Source organism: Tasmannia lanceolata, unplaced genomic scaffold (assembly GCF_043159265.1).
Source record: "Tasmannia lanceolata isolate RefF3 unplaced genomic scaffold, GAP_Taslan_0.1 ptg000012l, whole genome shotgun sequence".
NCBI lineage: Eukaryota > Viridiplantae > Streptophyta > Magnoliopsida > Canellales > Winteraceae > Tasmannia > Tasmannia lanceolata.
The window spans coordinates 35,045,585-35,070,180 of NW_027518689.1; the positions used below are offsets into that span (position 1 = coordinate 35,045,585).

A 24,596-nucleotide genomic window follows, 5' to 3' on the forward strand; every position below is an offset into this window, starting at 1 on the left:
CCGAGCCAAAACTGAACCGAAAATTCGGTTTTGGTTTGGTTAAACCAAACTGATTCAAATTTCGGTTTGGTTCGGTTTGGGGATCAAACCGAACCGAAACCAAACATTTCAAATGATTATGAGTAAGAGGTCGCAAAATTGCCGAAAATTCAGTTTCGGTCGGTTCGGTTTGGTTTGGGGGTCGAACCAAACCGAAACCGAACCATTGCCACCCTTAACTATAACAGGGAAGGGAAATGGGTGTTTGCCGGGAACACCCCTGTCAGTGTATCAATGAGGCTGTTGTACTTATGTCAAAAGAATTCAATGCCCCGCGAATAGTATACCTTGTGACCCAATATAAAACAAATACTGCAGTAAGGCCGCATCACCTCCACTCTGCATTGAAAAATCTACCGACATAAAACAATGTAAAAATCACCCTCGCAAACGATGGCCATATATATTTTCTTCCAAACTACTTTTTTCATAGTTTCAATCTCACTCTTCTCCTTTCTCATACCAGACCAACATGGCTTCAACTTTAAACCAGTGCAAATCCTCCACAGAAGAAGCACAAGAAGAAGAAGAACCATTTATGTACGCCATGCAATTGACATGTGCTTTTGTCCTGCCTATGGCTTTGAAGGCTGCCATAGAGCTGGAGGTGCTAGAAATCATAGCCAAAGCGGGCTCAGGGGCGAAACTCTCCCCCTCTGAAATCGTCTCTCAACTTCCCACTCAAAACCCAGATGCCCCCTCCATGCTCGATCGAATTCTTCGCCTCTTGGCTAGCTACTCCATCCTTACATGCTCTGTTGTCCCCTGATGGGGTGTAAAAACTCCAGCCACTCACAGGCTGCCACCTGTCCCAGAGCAGGTGAACTCCAGCCACTCACAGGCTGCCACCTGTCCCAGAGTAGGTGAACTCCAGCCACTCACAGCCTGCCACCTGTCCTGGAGTAGGTGAACTCCAGCCTCTTACAGGCCGCCATCTGTCCTGGACACCTGTCCAGGACACCTCACCAGGTTTTCCCTATAAAAAGGGATTCAAAGCTCAAACCAAGGGGTAATGCGAAAATCCCTTCTCTCCCTAAACTCTTAGACATCTCCCCTTCACTCCTGCTCATACTGACTTGAGTGTCGAAGGGCCTGTCCGGAGTAAAACCCGGTCTGGTCTTCTGACCTCGCTTGTCTTGTGCAGGACTCAGCCCTCATAGCAGGACTCTTTCTCGACCACCTCACTCCTCGTTCACTCCGGTCCTTCAGGACTCAGCTCCCCTAGTCATCCAGCTAAGCTCTTACATCACTGCTGTACCTGTTACCGATTTTAGGTCTAACAGATTGGCGCCATCCGTGGGACCCCAGAACTAAAAGCTGTCTTTACACATCCCACTCACAAAAATGGCAGGACGCAAGAGTACGCGGATGCCTACTGCGCGGGCGCGGTCTACCCAAACCGCGCTACCCCGCAGGACCCGGAGCGAGCGAATTGCATCACTAGTAGTAGCAGCTTCTGCTACAGCAGATCAGAGCCCGGCTCGCTCAGAACATCTGAATCCTTTGCCCACCCCGGAGCAGGTTCAAGCTCTATTTCAGCAGATGACAGCCCTCGTTGGGCAGTACCAGCAACTACTTCAAGTACCCCCTCAACCTCCCCCAGAGGCTCCGCGATCTGTCCAAGGAAGGTCAGACGTCCATAGGGGAGAGTCATCACACCATGGTGAGGGCCGAACTCATCATTCCACTAGACAAGTCCCTCACCCCGCGACGAGGCATGCCCAAACAGAGCCTCATCGCCGTGAAAGGTCGCGTTCCCCCTCCGCACAGAGGCGCCGAGCTCATGAAGATCGCGCGCCACCAGCGAAGCGCCGACCTCGTCGTATGAGTCGGGAGAGCCAATCCGGCTCTGCGGCGAGCCAGTCTGTGGAAAGGATCAGGTCCTTGGACCACAGGACGGATCCGCTGCTACAGAGAATGGAGGAGATGGACCATCGGATAGAGGAACTGGCGAAGGACCAGAGCCGGCCCGTCTCCAGGGCGTTCTCAAGTAGGACGCCATTCACTGATGATGTTCTGGGTGCCCCAGCACCCAGAGGGTTTAAAATGCCCGCCGTCCCTCAGTATGACGGCACTACAGACCCCGTGGACCACTTGGAGACGTTCAGAACAATTATGCTCCTCCACGGAGCTTCCGATGGCTTTCTTTGCAGAGCGTTTCCAACGACGCTAACTGGCGCAGCAAGAGACTGGTATTCCAGGATCAAACCGAACTCCATCAACAATTTTGATGATTTTAGAGAGGATCTTGTCCGCCACTTCATGAGTAGCCGCAGGCCAAGGAAAACAACAGCTTCCCTGATGGCCTTGCGACAGGACGACAACGAGCCTCTGAAGGTGTTCGTCCGTCGATTCAACAGGGAAGCACTTCAAGTGCCAAATCTAGATCCCTCAGCAGCAATGAATGCGCTCCTCGCAGGCGCCAGGTCTAATGAATTCCGTCGAGCGGTGGCTCGACAAAATCCGCACTCACTAGCGGATCTTATGGCCGGAGCAGAAGAGTACATAACGGTGGAAGAAACACTGGCAGCTCTTAATTCAAATCGGAGGATAACCTCTGAAGAGAAGAATCTCCCTAAGCAGCGCAGGGAGGATAAACCTCCCAGGAGAGAGAAGTCTCCGCCTCCTCAGAGAAGAGAAGAAAACTTCACGCCTCTCAACACCTCCAGAAAGCACATACTGACGGCGATCAGCGAAGAAGAGTTCGTGAAGTGGCCTGCTAGAATGATCTCCAAGGGAAACAGGAGAGATCCCTCAAAGTATTGCCGGTTCCACAAGGACCACGGCCACGACACAGATGATTGTTGGCAACTCAAGCAGGAAATTGAACAACTCATCAGCCGGGGCTATTTGAAAAAGTATATCCGAACTGACGGCCGCAACCAAGAGCGCAGAGGAAAGAGCCCTCAGGGCCGCAGCCCTCGAAGATCACAGCAGCCCCCTGCTCGGGACAAAACTCCTCAGCTGGGCAATGCGCAGCCTGAGGCACCCCAACCTCAGCCAAGGGGGGTCATCGGTACAATTATGGGTGGGCCTGCAGCTGGGGGCACCTCTTCTACCGCCCGCAAAGCATATGCACGGCGAGTTAACGCCGTGCACACAACCAGCAAAAAGACGAGAACGGAGAATGAGATCTCCTTCTCAGATGCAGATCTGGATAATCTTATCCTGCCCCACGACGACGCACTGGTTTTAACCATGCTCGTCGCCAACTGGGAGGTGAAGAAAATCCTCGTAGACAATGGGAGTTCGGCGGACATTCTATACTACCACGCCTTTGAGAAAATGATGATAGGCGACGACCGTCTGAAGCCGGCAAACTCAGATTTATTTGGCTTCTCCGGAGAGGTCGTGAAAGTGGTGGGGCAGATCGAGCTCCCTGTTCTTGTCGGAGATCCACCTTGTCAAGCTTTCGCCATGGTCAACTTTCTAGTAGTAAGGGCCACTTCGGTCTATAATGCTATCTTGGGACGGCCTGGCCAGAACCTCATCCGTGCAGTAGCCTCGGCCTACCACCAAAAAATGAAGTTCATAACCCCCAATGGTGTGGGGGAAGTTCGAGGGGATCAGCCTCAATCCAAAGAGTGCTACGCAACGGCACTTAAAGGCAAAAATGCAGTTGAGTCACTGCCAATTGAACTGCTCGATGTAAGGGACAAGCTCAGAGGGACTCAACCTGCTGAAGACCTCCTCTCCATCCCACTGTGCCCAGAGGACAGTGAGAAAGTCGCTCTGATCGGTTCCTCCCTCAGCACCGACATTCAGCACCAGCTCACCAACTTTCTCCAGGACAATGCAGATGTCTTTGCATGGGTTCCCGCCGATATGCCCGGCATTGATCCAGAGATCAGCACACACAGGCTCGGTGTTGATTCAACCTGCAGACCGGTGAAGCAGAAGAGACGACATTTCGCCTTCGAAAGGCGGCAGGCAATAAAAGAAGAAGTGGAGAGGCTTCTGAAGGCTGACTTCATTCGCGAGATTCGATACCCGGACTGGTTGGCAAACGTAGTCCTAGTCAAGAAGACTAATGGGAAATGGAGGACCTGCGTCGACTTCACCGATCTGAATAAGGCTTGTCCTAAGGACAGCTATCCACTCCCGAAGATCGACCAACTCATTGACGCCACAGCGGGTCATGAACTGTTGAGCTTCATGGACGCCTTCTCCGGATACAATCAGATCAGGATGTACGAGTCGGATATACCAAAGACCTCCTTCGTCACAGATCAAGGGACTTACTGCTACCGAGTTATGCCCTTCGGCCTCAAAAATGCCGGAGCCACTTACTAAAGGCTTGTGAACAAACTTTTTCAAAACCAGATCGGCCGTAACATGGAAGTCTATGTAGACGATATGCTGGTCAAAAGTCGGAGTGCGCAGGATCATGCGTCTGATCTCAGAGAAACATTCCAGGTCCTGAAGAAGCACAACATGAAACTTAACCCCACCAAGTGCACATTTGGTGTCAGCTCGGGGAAGTTCTTAGGATTCATGGTGAGCCAGTGAGGGATAGAAGCAAATCCAGAAAAGATCAGAGCCGTCATGGAGCTTACTGCCCCAAAAACCATCAGGGAAGTCCAGCGGCTCACAGGAATGATAGCGGCGTTGGGTCGCTTTATCTCCAAATCAGCGGAAAGGTGCCTCCCCTTTTTCAGCGCGATCAAGGGACTCAAGACTGCGCCCTGGACGGAAGAATGCCAGGTCGCATTCGAAGAACTGAAAAGATATTTGTCCTCTCCGCCATTATTAACAAAGCCGGAGCCGGGCGAGGAGCTATTTTTGTATCTCTCCATCAGCTCCACGGCTCTGGCAGCTGTACTCGTCCGTGAAGAGCACCGCCAGCAAAAACCAATTTATTATGTTAGCAAGGTTCTTCACGACGCAAAAACAAGGTACCAGCGGGTCGAGAAATTGGCTTACGCGCTGGTAATGGCCGCCAGGAAGTTAAGGCCGTACTTCCAAGCTCACACTGTAAAGGTCTTGACTGATCAGCCACTTCGACAAGTTCTCCATCGACCAGATATCTCCGGGCGACTTGTGAAATGGGCTGTAGAGCTAAGCGAGTTCGATATTCAGTACGCACCCAGGCCAGCTATCAAGGCCCAAGTACTGGCAGATTTTGTAGCAGAGTGCACTATCCCCCAGCAGGTCGTCGACCCTGAAGCATTGCAGCTCCCAGTTATAGAGAAAGTAGTCCCTGAAGAGCGTATGACAGAGGAAATTCGGACAGAAATCAGGCCACCTTCAGCCGGACAGGACTCCATAACCAGCACACCAACTTGGGAAGTATATGTCGACGGATCTTCAAATAAAAACGGCTGTGGAGCTGGCCTCATCCTCACTGGGCCTGATGAGTTCACTGCGGATTACGCCCTGAGATTCGGGTTCCGTCCATCAAATAATGAGGCGGAATATGAGGCCCTCCTTGCCGGAATGAGCCTAGCAATTTAGACCGGCGCCCAAAAATTGAAAGCATACTGCGACTCGCAGCTGGTAGCAAACCAGATCCAAGGTGTCTACGAAGCCCGAGACGAGCGTATGATTAAGTACCTCGCCAAGGTTCGCCAACTTTCCAGCCGGTTTGCAAGTTTCGAGGTCATCAGAGTGCCAAGAACGGAGAATGCCAAAGCTGACGTGCTGTCAAAACTGGCTGCCTCTGGATATACCACTCTCGGAAGCATACACATGGAGTTTCTACAGAGGTCCAGCATCGACAGTAAAGCCATGGAAGTCATGCAGGTGGAAGATGAGCCGTGCTGGATGGATGAGATCGTGGGTTATCTGCGCGATGCTAGACTCCCGGAGGATAAGAAAGAAGCTCGTAAGGTGATACAGAGAGCTGCCCGATTCTCCCTCAGTGGTGACAATCTATACAAAAGGTCATATACTCTCCCATATCTGAAGTGTCTGAGGCCGAGCGACGCCGCGTATGCACTACAAGAGACTCATGAAGGAATTTGCGGAGAACATCTGGGGGGCAAAGCCCTGGCGATAAAGGTGCTGCTCAGAGGACTGTATTGGCCTACTATCAGGCAGAATGCCCTGGATCTGGTTAAAAGGTGTGAGAAGTGTCAGAAGTTCTCTCCTACCATCCACCAGCCTGCCGTAGCAATGGCTCCAATTATTAGTCCGCTTCCCTTTGCAGTATGGGGGATGGACATCCTAGGCCCTTTCCCACCGGCCTCTGGAAAGCGCATGTTCGTGGTAGTGGCGATCGACTATTTCACTAAGTGGGTGGAGGCAGAACCTCTGGCCCAGATCACTGAGCAGAATGTGCAGAACTTCTTCTGGAAGGCAGTAGTCTGTAGATTTGGGATTCCCCGTATCTTGATCACAGACAACGGCAAACAGTTCGACTGCCGGAACTTTCGAAAGTTCTGCTCGGACCTAAAAATTGAACAGAGATTCACTTCGGTTGCACACCCCCAGACCAATGGGCAAACGGAAGTAACTAATAGAATCCTGCTCCAGGGGATAAAGAAGAGGCTGGACGAAAAAGCTGGCCGTTGGGCAGATGAGCTCTATCACGTTCTGTGGGCTTACCGCACTACTCCTCGCACGACGACTGGTGAATCGCCATTCAACCTTTCCTTTGGTACTGAGGCTGTGATACCAGTCGATATAGGCGCTCCGTCTCCCCGAATCACCAGCTTCAACGAGCAGCTTAACGGCGACGGGCTCCGTGCCGACCTCGACTTACTAGAAGAAATCCGGGAAGAATCTCGAATCCGGGTCGCCGCTTATAAGCAGAGGGTATCAAATTATCACAACTCCAAGATTCGCCCCAGAGAATTCAGGACAGGAGATTTAGTCCTGAGAAAGGCAGCCGTCTCCCAACCGACGAAAGTCGGGAAACTCTCCCCGACTTGGGAAGGGCCATATCGAGTGAAAGAAGTTATCCGGCCAGGAAGCTATAAACTGGAGACACTGGAGGAGCACTTGTTACCTCACGCATGGAACTCCAAAAATCTCAGGAGATATTATCAATAGACAAAATGTACAGCGTAAAAAGGTGACTTTGTAAATTTGTCAATTTGTTGTTATAAATAAATAATCTTTTTTGCAGACTTTGTTTCACTCTTACTCTCTGGAAACCCAGTTCACAAAACTTGGGTACTCACTGGAAACCCAGTTCTTAAACTTGGGTACTCACTGGAAACTCAGTTCACAAAACTTGGGTACTTACTGGAAACCCAGTTCACAAAACTTGGGTACTCACTGGAAACCCAGTTCTTAAACTTGGGTACTCACTGGAAACCCAGTTCACAAAACTTGGGTACTTACTGGAAACCCAGTTCACAAAACTTGGGTACTCACTGGAAACCCAGTTCACAAAACTTGGGTACTTACCGGAAACCCAGTTCACAAAACTTGGGTACTCACTGGAAACCCAGTTCTTAAACTTGGGTACTCACTGGAAACCCAGTTCTTAAACTTGGGTACTCACTGGAAACCCAGTTCACAAAACTTGGGTACTTACTGGAAACCCAGTTCACAAAACTTGGGTACTTGTTGTTCATGAACTTGGGTACTTGTTAAAAGACCAGTTCGTCACAATTCCACTATCAACAGCCTCAGTCCCAGGTTATCAAAATTAAAAGGACACAGTCAAGCAAATCACTCAGTTGAGAAGTATCAGAGACAGACATGTGATTTCATTGATCAGAATATGTGGGGCCTCGAGGGCCATTACAAAATTCACTTTAAAAAGGCTGGTAAGAGCTGTAGGGTCTCAAGGACCATTACAAAAAGAGGTCAAAACAAACAAAAAAATAAAATAATACTAAGCATCTGGAAGAGAGGTGATGTCAGCAGGAGCATCAGCAGGAGCATCTGGCTCCTCATCAGTAATCTTCGGCCTGGCAGGGAGAGTCATGTTCTGCATCAATAAGTTTGGATTGCAGGCCTGGAGCTCCTGGAGGCAGTCGTAGTATCCAAGACTATAAGCCTCGCTCGACAGGCTGAAAAGTTCAGCCTCCTTCGCCTCTGTGGCCTCCTTCACTGCCTTCTCCTGCCTCTCAGTGGCTCTTCCTCTTTGAGCCTCCATGGCTTCAGCAGCCTTGACCAGTTTCTTCTTCTCTGCGGCCAGATCCTCCTTCAACAACCTCTTCTCCTCCTCTACTCGCCCGATGCTCGTTTGAAGCTCCTGCACCTCAGCGGCCAACTTTCCGTTCACCTCTTCAGATGCAGTAATGGCTTGGGAGAACTTCTTACTCTTCTCCTTGAGGTCATTATAGTAAAGCAAGATCTGAAGAAAGAAACAGGCATCAGTATGGTGAAAGGAAGAAATGGGCAGAAAGTTAGCAAACGGATCACCACTTCTTTACCTGGTAAGCTGAGGATAGCACAGCCTCCTCTCCTGTAGCTGGCGGCTCGTGAATGATCTGTTGCTTGTCCTTCCGCAGCAAACACTTGCTCATGAGCTCTGCTGCTACTCGGCTCTCGCCTAGGGCAGTGTCATCCTTCAGAACGGCCCAATTGGGTCGAAAGATGTGCTCACTAAGCCCCGTAGGAGGACGAGCCCCAGAACCGGTCCCGGTTGACACCTCACCAGGTTTTCCCTATAAAAAGGGATTCAAAGCTCAAACCAAGGGGTAATGCGAAAATCCCTTCTCTCCCTAAACTCTTAGACATCTCCCCTTCACTCCTGCTCATACTGACTTGAGTGTCGAAGGGCCTGTCCGGAGTAAAACCCGGTCTGGTCTTCTGACCTCGCTTGCCTTGTGCAGGACTCAGCCCTCATAGCAGGACTCTTTCTCGACCACCTCACTCCTCGTTCACTCCGGTCCTTCAGGACTCAGCTCCCCTAGTCATCCAGCTCAGCTCTTACATCACTGCTGTACCTGTTACCGATTTTAGGTCTAACATCCCCCATGAAAATGGCAAACTTCAGAGACTCTACGGTTTGGCGCCTGTATGCAAATTCCTAGTTCAAAACCAAGAGGCTGGATCCGTAGGCCCTTTACTGCTTACGAACCACGAGAAGGTCTTCATGGAGACATGGTACGATGAGAAACAAAAAAGAAAAAAAATGTTTCAAGATTTCTTTTGTTGTGGAGGTTTTTCATTGGCTAATGATAAATTCGCACCCCTTTTAACGGTAGAAAGCATTAAAGTCTGCCACATACTCTAATGTTAAAGGGGTGCGAATTATCCTACAGAGGGTACGAGCAAATTTATCATCGCCAATTTTAGTTTTCATTTAGTGAGTCTTGAGTAGGGGAGGGGTGTAAACGGATCGAATTCGAATCGGATATGGCTATATTCGAATTCGATTACCGTATACACTCTACGAATTCGGATTCGGATTCGAATTTGACGGATATTTAATATCTATTACCGAATTTTTATTCGCCGGATATTGTTTGGATTCGGATATTATCCGTATCCGTTTATCCTGTAAATTCGAACATTTTATTGCAACACTTTATCTTTCTTCTCCTTCTTACTCCTCAAATGAATTTTCCAAATCCTAAAACCAGATCTCTACCTTCTCTTCACAAAATTAACTCTCAAACCCTAAAATATATGAGATCTTCTTCTTCCTTTTAAAACAAAGGCCGAAAGAGAGGCGGTCGGGATAGATGATGGTGTTCGTAGTGGTCTTTGGGTTTTTTCTTTCTTTTTTGTGTGTGTATATGATGGAATGGGTTTGGGCTATTTTGAATAGGGGAAGTGGGGGTGCTGATTGTGAAAGATGAAGAGAAATGGGGATGGTGATGAGGATTGGGTTAGAGATGAAGGTGACTGGCGGTGATGGAGGTGGCTGTGAGAAGGTGGAGACGGGCGGCGGTGGATTTTTGTGGGGTTAGAGGCACCAAGAAATGCTGAAGATGGTGTCTCAGCCTACTCATTTCTCCTCTCTCTTGTTTCTCCTTGCAAACCTTAGAAGTCTCTTCTTTTAATTACATTTTGGGTTTTTATATAACCCTAAGTTGGAAAATTTATATGAGCCGTCCATTTAACATCAATGACCTAGATGGCCTTTTTGCTTTAGAATTCTCTAGAAACTATGACATCTTCTTTCAATCATCATCATCCATTTGTCTCTTTCATCCTACATGCCACATTTGTTTCTTCATAAATAAGCCATGTCAAACTCCAAGAATGCCCTTAAAATGAGAGATTACTTCATTTCCTACCCAAAATACTTTTTTTTTGTTTTTTTCTAAAAAAAAAATTCACTTTTCTTTTAGAAACAAAAGATAGTGTGTCATTACTAAAAATAAATATTAATGATATTATTAATAATAAACAAAAATGATTTACTTCTCGGATTCGGATGTTAACCGGATCGGATATACCATTTATCAGATTCGCATCCGCTAAGAGACAGATATTTCATAAATGGATTCGGATAATATCCGCTTGAAACGGATCCGGATAATATTCGCTTTAAACGGATTCGGATGCGGACGGTAATCGAATTTTTGAATATCCATTTACACCCCTAGTCTTGAGTAGTACTTTTGACTCTTCTTTTGTAAAGGGTCCTGAGATAATGAGTTATATGAGAAATCATATGATGAAGGGCTACATAAACAGGTACCCATCATGCCATCCTTTGTTTTTAATCCAACAACACCTCACTTTTTGAGGAGCTGCTGTTGGGTCAAATATCAAGGGTGGTACTTCTGTCGTACCATATTTAAGTAGGGGCGGAGCTACATGTAGCATAATGGGTGCAACTGCCCCTGTTGAGTTGGGCCAAACTCCTTAATATGCCCAACTCAATTGGACCTGCCTGCCCACCTTTGGTATAAATCCGCCACTGCCTTCAGTGTTTATAGAGCCATTCATCATATAATTTCTTGAGCGATATATATGATTTTTTTTTGAAACAGGCACCACTTGAAAGACGCGGTTCTAGAAGGAGGAATAGCTTTCGACAAGGCTTTTGGAATGAACGTATTTGAATATCCAGGCACAGATCCCAGATTCAACAACGTTTTTAACAGAGGCATGTCCAATCACTCCAAATTAACCATGAACAAGATTTTGGAGACGTACAAGGGTTTTGAAGATTTGAAAGTGTTGGTGGATGTGGGTGGTGGAGTTGGAACAACACTTAACATGATCGTTCCAAAGTATCCTCATATTAAGGGAATTAATTTTGATTTGCCTCATGTGGTGGCTGATGCTCCTCCTTCTCCTGGTATGTATATGGGTCTTCTTTCTTCTTATGTTTTCTTATCTTCTTTTTCTTTTTCTTTTCATGTTGGGTTTGAAAATGAGTAGAGTGTATGATATGGTTGCAGGTGTGGAACATATTGGGGGATACATGGTAGGATGAGAAACAAAAAAGAAAAAAAAATTGTTTCAAGATTTCTTTTGTTGTGGGTGTTTTTTTATTGAGCAACGATAAAAATCGTTAAAGTCTGCCACATACTCTAATGTTAAAGGGGTGCGAATTATCCTACAAAGGGTGCGGATTTATCATCACCATTTTTAGTTTTCATTTAATGAGCTTGAGTAGTAGTTTTGACTCTTCTTTTGTAAAGGTTCTCGAGATAATGAGTTATACCAGAAATTATATGATGAAGGGCCGTATAAACAGGTTCCCATCAGCCCATACTTGGTTTTTATCCAACAGCAGCTCACTTTTGGAGGAGCTGCTGTTGGATCAAATATCAAGGGTGGTACTTAGCCTTTAATAATATTATTTCTTGAATTACAGATATGATTCTTTCGATAAGGCTTTTGGAATGAATCCATTTGAATACACATAGGCACGGATCCCAGATTCAACAAGGTTTTTAACAGAGGCATGTCCAATCACAGCAACTTAACCATGAACAAGATTTTGGAGAGGTAAAAGGGTTTGAAGATTTGAAAGTGTTGGTGGATGTGGGTGGTGGAGTTGGAGCATCACTTAACATGATCGTTACAAAGTATCCTCATATTAAGGGAATTAATTTTGATTTGCCTCATGTGGTGGCTGATGCTCCTGCATCTTCTGGTACATATATGGGTCTTCTTTGTTCTTGTCTTCTTTTTGTTGAAGTCATCGTGACTCATTCCACCAGAGGGGTTGGGCTGGTGGGGCCCGCTAATTAATTAGAGTTAGACTAGGATTCTACTTTTTATCTTTATCTATTTTTTTTGATAATTTAGAAAAGTCAAGTTGAATAGGAGTAGGTCTTTATTTTGATTGGCTACAATGAGTCATAGATAGAGTAGGAGTTTGCTTTTGTTTTTTTCTATAAATAAGAGGGCCACCCAACGTTATGTATTGCACTTAGATACTTGCTACTTTGTTCTGCTCTCGTTTCTTCTTCTTTGTCGTGTGTGCTTGTGTGAGCTCTCGAAAGCATCAGTGATCGTGGTTGTCATATTCCGCTGTGGCAGTTAATATTTCGTTGTGGAAAACTCATCAATTGGTATCAAAGCAACCTGGGAGATTCGTTCGTCGAAGTTTTGATCAAGGATTCGCTTCTAGGCAATCTTGATCTTTCACATCGGAAGGAGATAGAAGAAGATGGCCGGTGACTTGGGTTTCTCGTTTTCAAGAAAGCTCAACAACTCCAACTACGATTTATGGAAATCGTGTTTGGAGTCGTATTTGCAAGGGCACGAGTTGTGAGATGTGACTAGTGGAGAAAGCACGAATCCGCCAACTGATGCCGGACAGAAAGCGAAGTGGAACGCCAAGGCTGGAAGAGCACTCTACACGCTCAAGCAATCGGTCGAAGATAACATGCTAGTTCGCATATCAGATGCGAAGACACCAAAGGAGGCATGGGACACTTTTGCTGGCTTGTTCGTGAAGAAGAACACACCGGCTTCAACTCTTGGAGAAGGAGATCGGAGACTTGGAGCAAGGGCAATCCTCAATATTTGAGTATTTCCAAAAGATGAAGGTCTCGTGCAGAGAGCTCTCCTTGTTGGATCCAGAGAACAAAATTTCAGAATCAAAGGTGAGAAGACTCTTGATCAACGGTCTACCACCGGAGTACTCAGCATACATTGCAGCCATCGCCGGTTGGGAGACGCAGCCTTCTGTGGATGAGTTAGATAGTCTACTCATTAGCCACGAGATGGTGCTCGTCAAAACCAGATCCTTGAAGATTGAAGACAAGGAGGAGGCCATGTTTTCTAAGGGATCCAAAGGGAAGCGCCAAGGCAATTCCAAGCCAAGGAACCGGAAAGGCGAATTCAAGGAAAACTATAACGGCAAAGACAATGACAACAAGAAGACATAGGGTAAGCAAACAAAGAAAGCTTGCTATCGTTGTGGAAAGCCGGGTCACTTTGCACGTGACTGCAAAGAAAAACCTGTTGTTGTTGAAGGTAATTCGGATACGGAGGAATCACGGCGTGTTGGGGCTAGTAACCAAGGGGGAGCCAGTGATGAGGAGGAATGGGACCCGCAAGCCAATTACACATCTGTTGCTGATGTCACAAAGCAAACGACAAAGGTGGTTGAAGAGCTAGCCTTGACAACCACTGTTTGCTATATGTACTGCCATGATGAAGCCGCTACAGCATTCACAAGTTGTGTGATTGGAGAGGGAGCATCTGTTGATTATGTGAACGACTGGATCGTTGATTCAGGTTATTCAAACCACATGACGAGCGATGAGAAGAAGTTTCGAAGTGGTTGTGACGGCAGACAACTCTCAACACCCGGTAAAGCACATAGGTGATGCGGAGATCGCAGCAAGATTTGGCGAAGACCGCATACTACGTGGAGTCTACCATGTCCCTGGCAAGGCAAAGAATTTGTGATCTGTCTCACAAATAACAGAAACATGACGCTATGTCTTATTTGGACCCGATGATGCCAAGATTTTTTAGAAGATTAAAATTGATGGGATTCCTGTGATGGTCGGGAAGAGGGTGAAGTCCATGTATGTGATGTCGGCAGAAGAAGCGTACATAGAGAAGACACGAAAGAATGAAACTCCAGATCTTTGGCATGCCCGTCTAGGGCATGCTGGATACAAGAAGCTTCATGAGATGGCAAAACGTGAAGTTGTGAATGGATTTCCAAAGATAGAGTTTCTTCTTGATGCGGTGTGCAATGGATATCAATTCGGCAAGGGCACAGACTATCATTCCAAGAGTCGAAGTTCGAATCGAAGGAACCTTTGGAATTAGAGCACACTGACGTGTTTGGGAGAGTGAAGACACTGTCGGTTGGAGGCAAACGTTACATGATTACCTTCATTGATGACTTCTCAAGGTACGTTTGGGCGTATTTCATGAAGGAAAAATCTGAAGCACTTGAGAAGTTTAAAGAATTTCGTGCAGAAGCAGAGATGTTGGTTGGACGGAATCTACAATGCATTCGGTCAGACAATGGAGGAGAATACACATCACACGAGTTTGAGAAATATCTGCAAGAGCACAAAATCAAGAGGTAACTCACTTGTCCGACACAACACAACAGAACGGAGCTGCGGAAAGGAAAAACCGGCATCTGGGAGATATGTGTCGGTGCATGTTGCATGCTAAAAATGTGCGACCACAGTTTTGGGTCGAGGGTATGGCGACAGCAGCGTACGTGATTAATCGGCTACCGAAATCGCATCTCGAGTTTGTTTCTCCGTACGAGAAGTTGCATGGAGGCAAGCAGACCGTCAAACATCTTCGTGTTTTTGGGTGTGTATGCTACGTATTTCTCACAAAGAATTATAGAAGCAAAATTGACAAAAGAGCACTAAGATGTATTTTTATGGGTTATGACAACCGACGGAAAGGCTGGAGGTGTTGTGATCCAACTACTGGGAAGATCCATGTCTCGCGTGACGTAGTCTTCGACATAGCATCATCGTGGTGGTCATCTGATGATGTTGTTTTACCAGATTCCTTTAAATTTGAAGATTAGGTGCAGAGTCGTCTTAGAGAAGAGGAATCAAAGCAGGGGGAGGATGATCAATCAAAGGCCAGATCAACTCCTAAAGAGAAGGGAAAACCACATGAGGGCGATCCTTCTCAGCTTGGAAGCTCTCCTAGGCAATCAAAAAGTCCTTGGAAGACTGGTGTTAATTCACCACAATGGCGAACTCCTGAGGAGAAGCGTCCTCCACAGCTTGATGATGAAGACGAAGTTACAGGAAAGCCACGAAGGCCTTCATGTGTGCAGAAACCTAACCCCAAGTTCATAGATGGAGCGTTTGCACAAGAGAAAGAGGGGAAGGAGATTCTATGCAACATCTTGGTCACCCATGCAATTGAAGAACCGACTTCATTCGAAGTTGCATCAGGAATCGAGGAGTGACAAGTCGCAATCCAAAAGGAAATTGCTGCCTTGATCAAGAATGAGATGTGGGAGCTCGTTCCATGTTCTGTTGAAGTGAAGCCAATAACATGCAAGTGGGTGTACAAGGTGAAGAGATGGTCAGACGGGACAATTGATCGTTATAAGGCGTGTTTGGTGGCGCGTGGGTTTAGCCAAGAGTACGGAGTTGATTTTGATGAGACATTCAGTGCAGTTGCAAAGATCACTTCTGTACGTGTGATGATTGCTATCGCAGCAAGCAAAGGCTGGAAGCTTTGGCAGACAGATGTCAAAATGTGTTTTTGTATGGTAAGATTGACAAGGAAATTTACATGGAGCAGCCACGTGGTTTTGAAGACCAGTAGAAGCCAGAGTATGTTTGTAAGTTGCGAAAGGCGTTATATGGGCTGAAACAAGCACTGCGAGCTTAGTACAGCAAGATCGCAGAGTTTTTAGTGTTCAGTGGTTATGTAGTAGCACCGGCAGATTCAAGCTTGTTTGTGAAGCAGAAGAACTAACAATCATAGCGGTACGGATCTACGTCGATGATCTTATTGTCACCGGAGTTGACAAAGATGAAGTTATACTAATTCGAGAGAGTCTCTCAGTGAGATCTGAGATGAAGGAGCTCGGTGAGCTTAACCACTTCCTTGGTCTGGAGGTAAACCGGTGTGATAAGGGAGTATTTTTGTGTCAAAAGTATGCTATAGATTTGTTGAATAAGTTTGGGATGGATGACTGCAATCCAATATCAACTTCGACGGAAGTGAATGGGAAGTTGAGAAAAGAAGTGGGTGATCTACTGGAGAATGGAACCATGTTCCGGTAATTGGTCGGAAGCTTGATTTACTTAGCATTTTCACGACCAGACATTGCTTACGCTGTTGGAGTGGTAAGCAGGTGCATGCAAAGTCCGAGGAAGCCACACTTAGAAGCAGTTCGGCGCATCTTGCAATATGTGAAAGGCACACTATATTTTGGGATTCTCTATGAAAAGGGAATCTCGTTTAAGGTAGTGGGATTCTGTGACGCAGATTATGCAGGAGATCTATCAACACGTCGATCCACTACTGGGTATGTGTTCAGCTTAGGTTCGAGAGTGGTATCTTGATGTAGTAAAAGACAACCAACGGTTTCGCTTTCTACAACTGAAGCTGAGTATAGGGCAGCCGCTATGGTGGCACAAGAATGTGAGTGGCTTATGCAGCTTATGTCAGACATGAAGCAGCAGGGAAACTATTCAGTTGGGTTATACTGCGACAATGAGAGCGCAATTCGATTGGCAGAAAACCTAGTCTTTCATGCTCATACAAAGCATATTGAGGTGCATCACCACTTCATTCATGAGAAGGTACAGAAAGGGGACATCAGTCTTCTCTCAGTTAACACAGAAGAGCAGACGGCGGATATCTTCACCAAAAGATTGTCTTATCCAAAGTTCTCCAAGTTTCGATGACAACTTGGCGTGATGAGCAAAGAGTCAACGCTGAGGGGGAGTGTTGAGAGTCATCGTGACTCTTCACAACATCCCACTTTAGGGGTTGTGCTGGTGGGGCCCACTAATTAATTAGAGTTAGATTAGGATTCTACTTTTTATCTTTATCTTTTTTTGATAAGTTATAAACGTCAAGTTGAATAGCTGAGGTCTTTATTTTGATTGGCGACAATGAGTCATAGGTAGAGTAGGAGTTTGCTTTTGTTTTTTTCTATAAATAAGAGGGTCATCCAACGTTATGTATTGCAGAAAGACACAGTAAGCTTTTAATAATAAAAAAATTCAAAGGAGAAGTTTCTCCCAAGCATCTGAAGTGCACATAGATACTTGCTACTTTGTTCTGCTCTCGTTTCTTCTTCTTTGTCGTGTGTGCTTGTGTGAGCTCTTGAAAGCATCAGTTAGTGTTTGTGGTTCCCATATTCCGCTGTGGCAATCAATATTTCGTTGTGGAAAACTCATCACTTTTTCTTCTTCTTTCATGTTGGGTTCGAAAATGAGTATAGTATATGATATGGTTGCAGGTGTGGAACATGTTGGGGGAGATATGTTTGTTAGCGTTCCATGCGGTGGGCAAGCCATTTTCATGAAGGTGAGTTTGGTTACTTGTGAGAATTTTATTAAATTTATTTTCAAAATGAAATGGTATTTCCACCCCAATTTATTCATCTTTTTTTTTCTGAAAAGGACAAACTACACTCCAAGTTTATCCAATTATTCTGTGATATATATATATATATATATATATATATATATATATATATATATATATATATATATATATAGGAAGCCGACGCTGCACCACGTGTCACCCTAACTGCATTCCGAAATTTAATAACGCATTAAGGGGATGTGGCACACCGTTTCACACATATTCCTCTATCACACGTAACTTTAATAACGAAATTTTAAAACGTGTTAAGGGGATGTGGCACCTGGAATTTAAAATGCCTAAAAAAATCGCCAAAAATCAAGGATTGATTAAAATAATATCTCTCCACAGATTAAATCTCCTAAAATAGTAAAATACGCTTCTTATTTTGGATTTGAAAAAAAAGGCTAAAATCAAATAACTAAATTTCGCTTAAAATTAAGGGTCTATACACAGAACTGGCATGTATATTTTTCTCTCTTTTAAAAGAGACGATACATAGAAGTTGTGTGTATAGATTAGATACACGCTATATTTATGGAGAGTAATGCGTATTGGACTTCCATGAATAGATACACACGAAATTAAAAAAAAATTGCAATTCGGTAGATAGAGTGAGGGTTATAGATAATTTTTTAGGAAAAAGACAAACAAAAAGGACGTGGGCATGCTGCTAAAGGCGTGAAAAACGTTTATACCTCCCTTTTCAGCATTTCCAAAGAAAAAAAAAAACCTTTGCTCCTGTAACTCGGACAAACGTGGTTTGTATGGGTATTCACGAAGTGGGGCTATACACAAAAGATAAGGGTTGCAACCACCGGCACAACAACCATACAGTAGTGATTCGACATGAACACTTGGTGGGGCACAATAATTGAATTGTTTAGATCTTTGAAAATGCTAGGCCCCACGCACATTTATTCTCATAACAAGTAATGTCTCTCTTTTTTCTTTGAATACAATTCCTTAGTGGGCCCAACAACGAATAGAACTTTGAAGAACCAGTACTGTCTCCCTCTCTTTTCTCTCTTCGAATACAAATCCTTAGCGGGCCCAACAATGAATGGAACTTTGAAGAAGGTGGACACCTCAAAGTGTATCCTTTTTTTAATGAAAATCACTTTTTTTTTTAAAAAAAATTAGTTGAGCTCGTTCGAAGATCCAAACCATTCATTTGTTGCAACCCAACAAATATAGGCCTTGCACGAAAAATCATCTCCCTAGCATGATCCTAACTCTTCGAACCGGGGAGTTGGGCCTGTAGCCCAATGGTTGAGAGGCTTTGTATCTCAACCTTGAGGTTGCAGGTTCGATCCCATCTTACCTTCCAAAAGGAAACTCTTTGAACCGTATAGATTTTTGTGAGGAGCCAGCATATTAGATTGGAGGGTTAAGATCGTCCGATGGGGATGATTTTTGGGGTACAATCCATTTATGGTGAGGCTCAATAAATGAACGGTCTGGATCTTCCAACAAAGTGGCTCCAATAAAATTTCTAAAGAATTTGCGTTATATGATATATGCAGTGCCATTTAAAAGGTGGGCTCTGTGTGCATTACGTCCGTCCGTTCGTAGGTAAGTCTATATTTTGGAAAATACAATGAAGTTCGCACTGTTCAAAAGATCCAAACCAGTCAGTTGTTGGGCCTTAATGTTTCTATGTTGCCCCCAAAATCATCTCCATTGGGTAGTCCAAATCTTCTAATTCGTAGATAAAGGATACCATATAGAAATCTCTATAGATCGAAGAGTTAGGATTAACGAGTGGAGATAACTTGTGTTCATTTGAGCAATTAATGATAAATCATTTATATGACTCAAAATCTATATAACATAGATTTTGAATTATTGGTTTTCGGATGATAACAACAAGACTATGGAGCAGGGACTATGTAATCACTTGTATTACACCTTAGTGGAATAGTCTTGTTGGTTTTCGGATGATAACAACAACACTTTTGTAATCACTTCGTATTACATCGGGCATAATCACTTGTATTACACCTTAGTGGAATAGTCTTGTATTACAAAAGTTAGAGTTAACATTTTAGTGGAATAGTCTTGTTGGTTTTCGGATTTTGAATCTAAAACTGATTATTGTCCTGTGTTTTGGAATTTTTTCTATGGTGTAATTATTTTTGCACATTATGCATAGCATGAGTGGGGCCCACCATTTTACACATGTTTTGATGCTGTGCATGCATCCCACTATCTCCACCCAAGCCATTGCATAAGCTGGGTCCCACCATTTTACAGCTATGGAGCAGGGCCCGCCATTTACACATGATGTTTTGATTTGGTGGGGCCCAGTATTTTCACCGCATGTTTGGGTAATGATACATTCGCCCCTTTTTTTGTTACTTGGGACAGCCATCTCTAGTGCATTAGTATAGCATAAATACACTAGAGGCGGCTGTCCCAAGCAGAAAAAGGGCCGGATGTATCTCTTCGCCTCATATTTTTATGGGCTACGAATGCTTAGTTACTCAAATCTTATGACTTGTGAGAGCTTCAAAATTAATTTGGAAGACAATCAAGTGAGTAAATCTTTTGTGGGAAGAAAAAATAAATATAAATAATTTTTAAATTGAAAGTAATTTGAATTAAAATTTATGTAATTTTATTTTTTTTACTTTAAGATAATTTATTAATTATTATATAACAACTATTTTTTGCCCCTTTTGCCCCCGGGCAAATTCTTGGCTCTGCCCCTGGTCCCACTAGTATGAATTAAATGAATAATACAAAATCTACTAAGAAGTGGTTGTTCTCTCCTGAAAAAAAATAGCCACCAAATGGTTTTTTGCGAAATTCCGTTCACCAAATTTATGGAGAGTAATGCCTATTGGACTTCTATAAATAGATCGAAGAGTTAGGATTAACGAATGAAGATAACTTGTGTTCATTTGAGCAATTAATGATAAATCATTTATATGACTCAAAATTTATATAACATAGGAGCATCATGTATCCGATGATATAAAACAGTTTAAATTTATCAAAATATAGTAGTGTGTATGTTAGAATAATTCAATAATTCATTTAATTCAGCTGAGGTGGCTATTCTATCGTACAAAAGCCAGGCGCAAAATGGCTTTCCTTGAAATTGCGCCTAGCAAATCCCTTTTGTTGGTATAGAGTAGGAGGGTTAGATTGTTAGTGGGGTAGATTTTATTCCGTGCCACATTCAATAACAAGGCCCACGAAATAAATGACTATGATAACATTTCCCTATATTTTTTTCTAGCATCCATAGTCTAAGAACTTCAAAATGTAGGGATCTGATATCTGCACTACCATATTTTGATATTGGCACCGCTCACTCTGTTTTACACTTTTCTAGTTGGATGTTAATAGCATCTTGACTATTATAACAGCCCTAAAAGACTAATTAAAAGGTTTAAAGCAACATAGCGCCATTATCAAATTATGGTAGTGTGGATATCGGTCCCGTAAATATATCGTTGTTGTGCTATTTTTTAGCTTGAGAAAATGCAAATTGTAATCTTTTATATAAGCAAATTTATTGTCATGAGAACAACAAACAAATTATTCCTAATTGATATTTCTGAGGCATGATAGATGCAAGGGCTGGAGAAGGGCCCTTGAATAGATCCACGTCGTCTTGAATAGATCCACATCGTTTTTAAAGTCGGTTGAGAAACTGAATTCGGTTGCACTTAATGACGTGGATCTATTCAAGGGCCCTTCTTTAGCCCTTGAATAGATCTATAGAGGGTTAGGATCAACCAATGGAAATGATTTTTGGGGCACAACCTATTTAGGTTGTGGTCTAATGGACGGTTTGGATCATACTATGGTGCGGGCCATACCTTACTTTTTAATAAAGTGAGTGCGATCATCAAAATATGGTAGTGCTGATAACATTTCCCTATATTCTTTGCCAAGTCAGTGAAATCAAATCAAATCAAATGGGATATTGTAAGCGTCAACACACTCACCTTTTGGTGCATTTCTTATTTTGCTATGTTTGGATTGGAGGAAAAATATTTCTTGCGGAAATTGTTTCTTCGTTGTTTTTTCATTTCCAATGATTTAGAGGGAAATGATATGATTTAGTTAGATGGATGCCATTATAAATTGAAGGTTTCCTTTAGTAAAACTTGAACCGTATATAGTTGTTCAAGTTACTGTTTTTAATTTTTTGAAATGGTAATGATTTATTAATGATAAAGCAGAGGTCCCTACTGAGAGAGGGCTGAGAGCACAAAGAGACCATAAGCAAATAGAAAGTTACTATTTTTTACTTGTAATCAAATAATGCAAAACAAGAAATTTTGGATTTTTTTTCTTTTTTTCCAAACAATTCTTTGAATCCAAACAGGACCTGAAGGCCATTGTTGGCATAGTTGAACTCAAATCGATTTAGGCCCTGTTGGTTTTGGATTTTGAGAATTGATTTTGAGTCCAAAACTGTTTATTGGGCTAATCTCTGACAAGTTCTTGATTAATGGCAGATTAATCTATGTTTTCATTAGTTTTTAGTACAGTACAAGAGTAGTTTCGTTAGTTTTAAGTATGTTGCAACAGCTAGATGAATCAACTTGAAACTCGGCTGTTTTGAATGAACTCGGCAAATAAATTGACCTTCAACAACAGGGGCAAATTATGTGAAATTCTTGAACTTTTTTGTACGTTATACAAAATAAATGTGTTCTTATAGAAAGAACCACTGGATTTTTTTATCGAGATTCCAATAACTCGACCGATTTAAGTCAACTCGGATCACATTCGAGTTGTGTTCGAGTTTTATGGTAAAAGCTCAACCCGAATTCCTAAAAATTGACCCAAGTTGCACCCGTACTTAAGATTTTTGAGCGGCATTTATCTTGAATTTGCACTAAATTCGCGGAGCAAAGCAAAGTCACTCCTAACGATTCTGTTCCACCCATTTCGCCCGCTCCGAAGTTCGGTGATCGAGAAAGCTTGAAGTACGGTAAGAGTTCTAATCATTAATATTGTTGGTGGCCGCATTTTATATCAGGTATTAGAAAGTATTAATTATTAGATACGTGCTATCTGTCACTCTCACCCCTTCCTCCTAATAACTTGGTACTTTCTCGATCCAACTCTGTCCTTGTCCAACGCGTATTTCTAGTGCACTAGTTTATATACCTGTTTGGTTGGGAAGAAGAAAACCTATTAACCTCTTACCATCATTGATAGGTATGAGTCTCCAGTGTCTGCATCTTCAATTCGTGTCATTGTCATTGCTGTTGCGACCACCACAACTGATTCCACTGAAGAGAATATTTTCTATGTACCTTCATTTAGTATGTATTTAATTAGATCAACATTAATCTTCGCCTACATGTTTGAGTAGTGTTTCCTAAGAAAGTACTCTCTTATAATTTATATCACTGAATTTTTCTATCAAGTATTATAAAAAGAGTGTAGATTACCACCATACGAACGATGTTGGTTACTGATATGAGAAATATAAGAGATTATAAATTAATTATTAGAGCCCCAACTGTGAATAATTTTAACTATCTATTTAAGAAAAGCATAATTGATTAAAGAGATTCTCATGAAACTTTCAGTGGATACTTCATGATTGGAGCGATGATCACTATTTGAAACTTCTGAAGAATTGCTATAAAGCGCTACCAGAATCTGGAAAGGTAATCATCGCTGAGTGGATTGCTTCGGTCATTCCCGCAAAGGATCGTGCAACTAACTATGTCTTTCAAATGGATATGCTCATGTTGGCTTATAGTCCTGGAGGAAAAGAGAGGACACAGGAGGAGTTCGAGGCCTTAGTTAAGGAAGCTGGGTTTGCTGGTGTTAGATTTGTGTGGTGCGCTTATGGGACTTGGATCATGGAATTCTACAAAAGCAATTGATTTCTAACATTGCTATATTAGAAAGTATCTTTCTCTTTTATGTCTTGGCGCCTGAGAAACTTTATAAATTGTTGTTGTAATTTAATTCCTTGATGGAAGATGAAAACATGTTATCCCTATAAATTAGTACTACTTAGAAAAGTGTCCTACTAGGCTGCTAATTCTCGTGCATTCACACATACGTAGACATAATACGCTGACATTCTTGGCCTATTGTATGCAAGGGTGTAAACTAATGGGCCCAGTGCCATCAAAACATAAGGTGTAAAATGGATGGCCACTCAGTTTCACCCTGTGCATGTGCTTGGCTAGAGATCGTGGGACCCCATGAAAACATGGGCAAAATGGTGAGCCTTACCCTATTCATGGATTTGGGTGTTGATGTGCCCACTCTTAGTTGTAAAATGGTGGGAAAGAGAAAGGGTGTGAGAGAGCTTGCCAGAGAGGCTTTCCACACAAAAGAGAGACCGTTTAAATCTTATCTTGGGGTGAGAGAATGAGAGGATTATGGGATTCGGGATTGGATTATTCTCTCTTGTAATCTTAATTTATTTATTCTTTTGATAGTTGAAATAAGTTTGTGCCTAATGGACCTAGGCATAGTTTTCAAACCGTATGTTTTCTGTAAGTATTTACATTTTCCAATTGCTTTGGGCTTGATCGGATGGTTTTTGCCGGTCGAATATCTACATTATTCAATGCGGAAAATGCTGATTTAGAGTATTTCTACAAGCTAACAAATCTAGTCAATTGAAAAGTTGCAGCTTTAATTAAGGGGGAAAAATCGATATGTTGACAAAAATTGCTCGATAAAGAACGTGAGGGGTACGTAATTTTCCCATTCAAAGTCACGTACTATGGGAAGAATTGGGAGTTGGGAGTACCCTTCGTTTGAAAAGTATACACTCTAAGCAAGTTATTTAGCATTGCATCTCTCGATCTCTGTTCACTCATTTGACACGCAGAAAAGGCCACATAGAACTTCCTCTTAGCCACCTTCACCAGCCTAAACATATTATTAGCACATACAAAAGATAATATTGGTATCTACAAACACAAGAAAAACCACAGAAAAGTCCCCCAACTATATGCCAAATAATCTAATGAGCAAACAGAATCAAAGAAACACATAAGTACATAGTTACGGTACATAGTACCAACCAAACATATAGCAAATAGACGTGGAAAATAGAATGGAAATAGAAAAGAAAGGGAAGGAAGCTGGAAGTTCAACCCTAATCAATTAAGCAGCATAGTTCGAAAAAAAAATGAATGCATTAGTACAATCCTGTTTCTTTTTATCAAAGCACACACTACTGG

The 24,596-nt window shown here is 43.3% G+C and overlaps 1 protein-coding gene across 4 annotated transcripts; it reads left to right on the top strand.

The window, feature by feature from the left end:
* The first annotated feature begins 511 nt into the window (after positions 1-511).
* On the top strand, positions 512-23,276 carry LOC143887971 (caffeic acid 3-O-methyltransferase-like). 4 transcript variants are annotated; one of them, XM_077392229.1, is made up of 6 exons: positions 512-799; positions 4,443-4,455; positions 8,922-9,045; positions 10,887-11,197; positions 17,282-17,349; positions 22,974-23,276. In XM_077392229.1, the coding sequence occupies exons 1-6, from the start codon at positions 512-514 to the stop codon at positions 23,274-23,276; spliced, it is 1,107 nt and encodes a 368-aa protein (XP_077248344.1). The 4 variants fall into 4 exon arrangements, with proteins under 4 accessions (XP_077248344.1, XP_077248342.1, XP_077248343.1 ...); XM_077392227.1 differs by lacking the exon at positions 4,443-4,455 and adding an exon at positions 7,055-7,062 and having other exon boundaries at positions 8,902-9,045; XM_077392228.1 differs by lacking the exon at positions 4,443-4,455 and adding an exon at positions 1,357-1,358 and having other exon boundaries at positions 512-796; positions 8,902-9,045.
* The last annotated feature ends 1,320 nt before the right edge of the window (positions 23,277-24,596 follow it).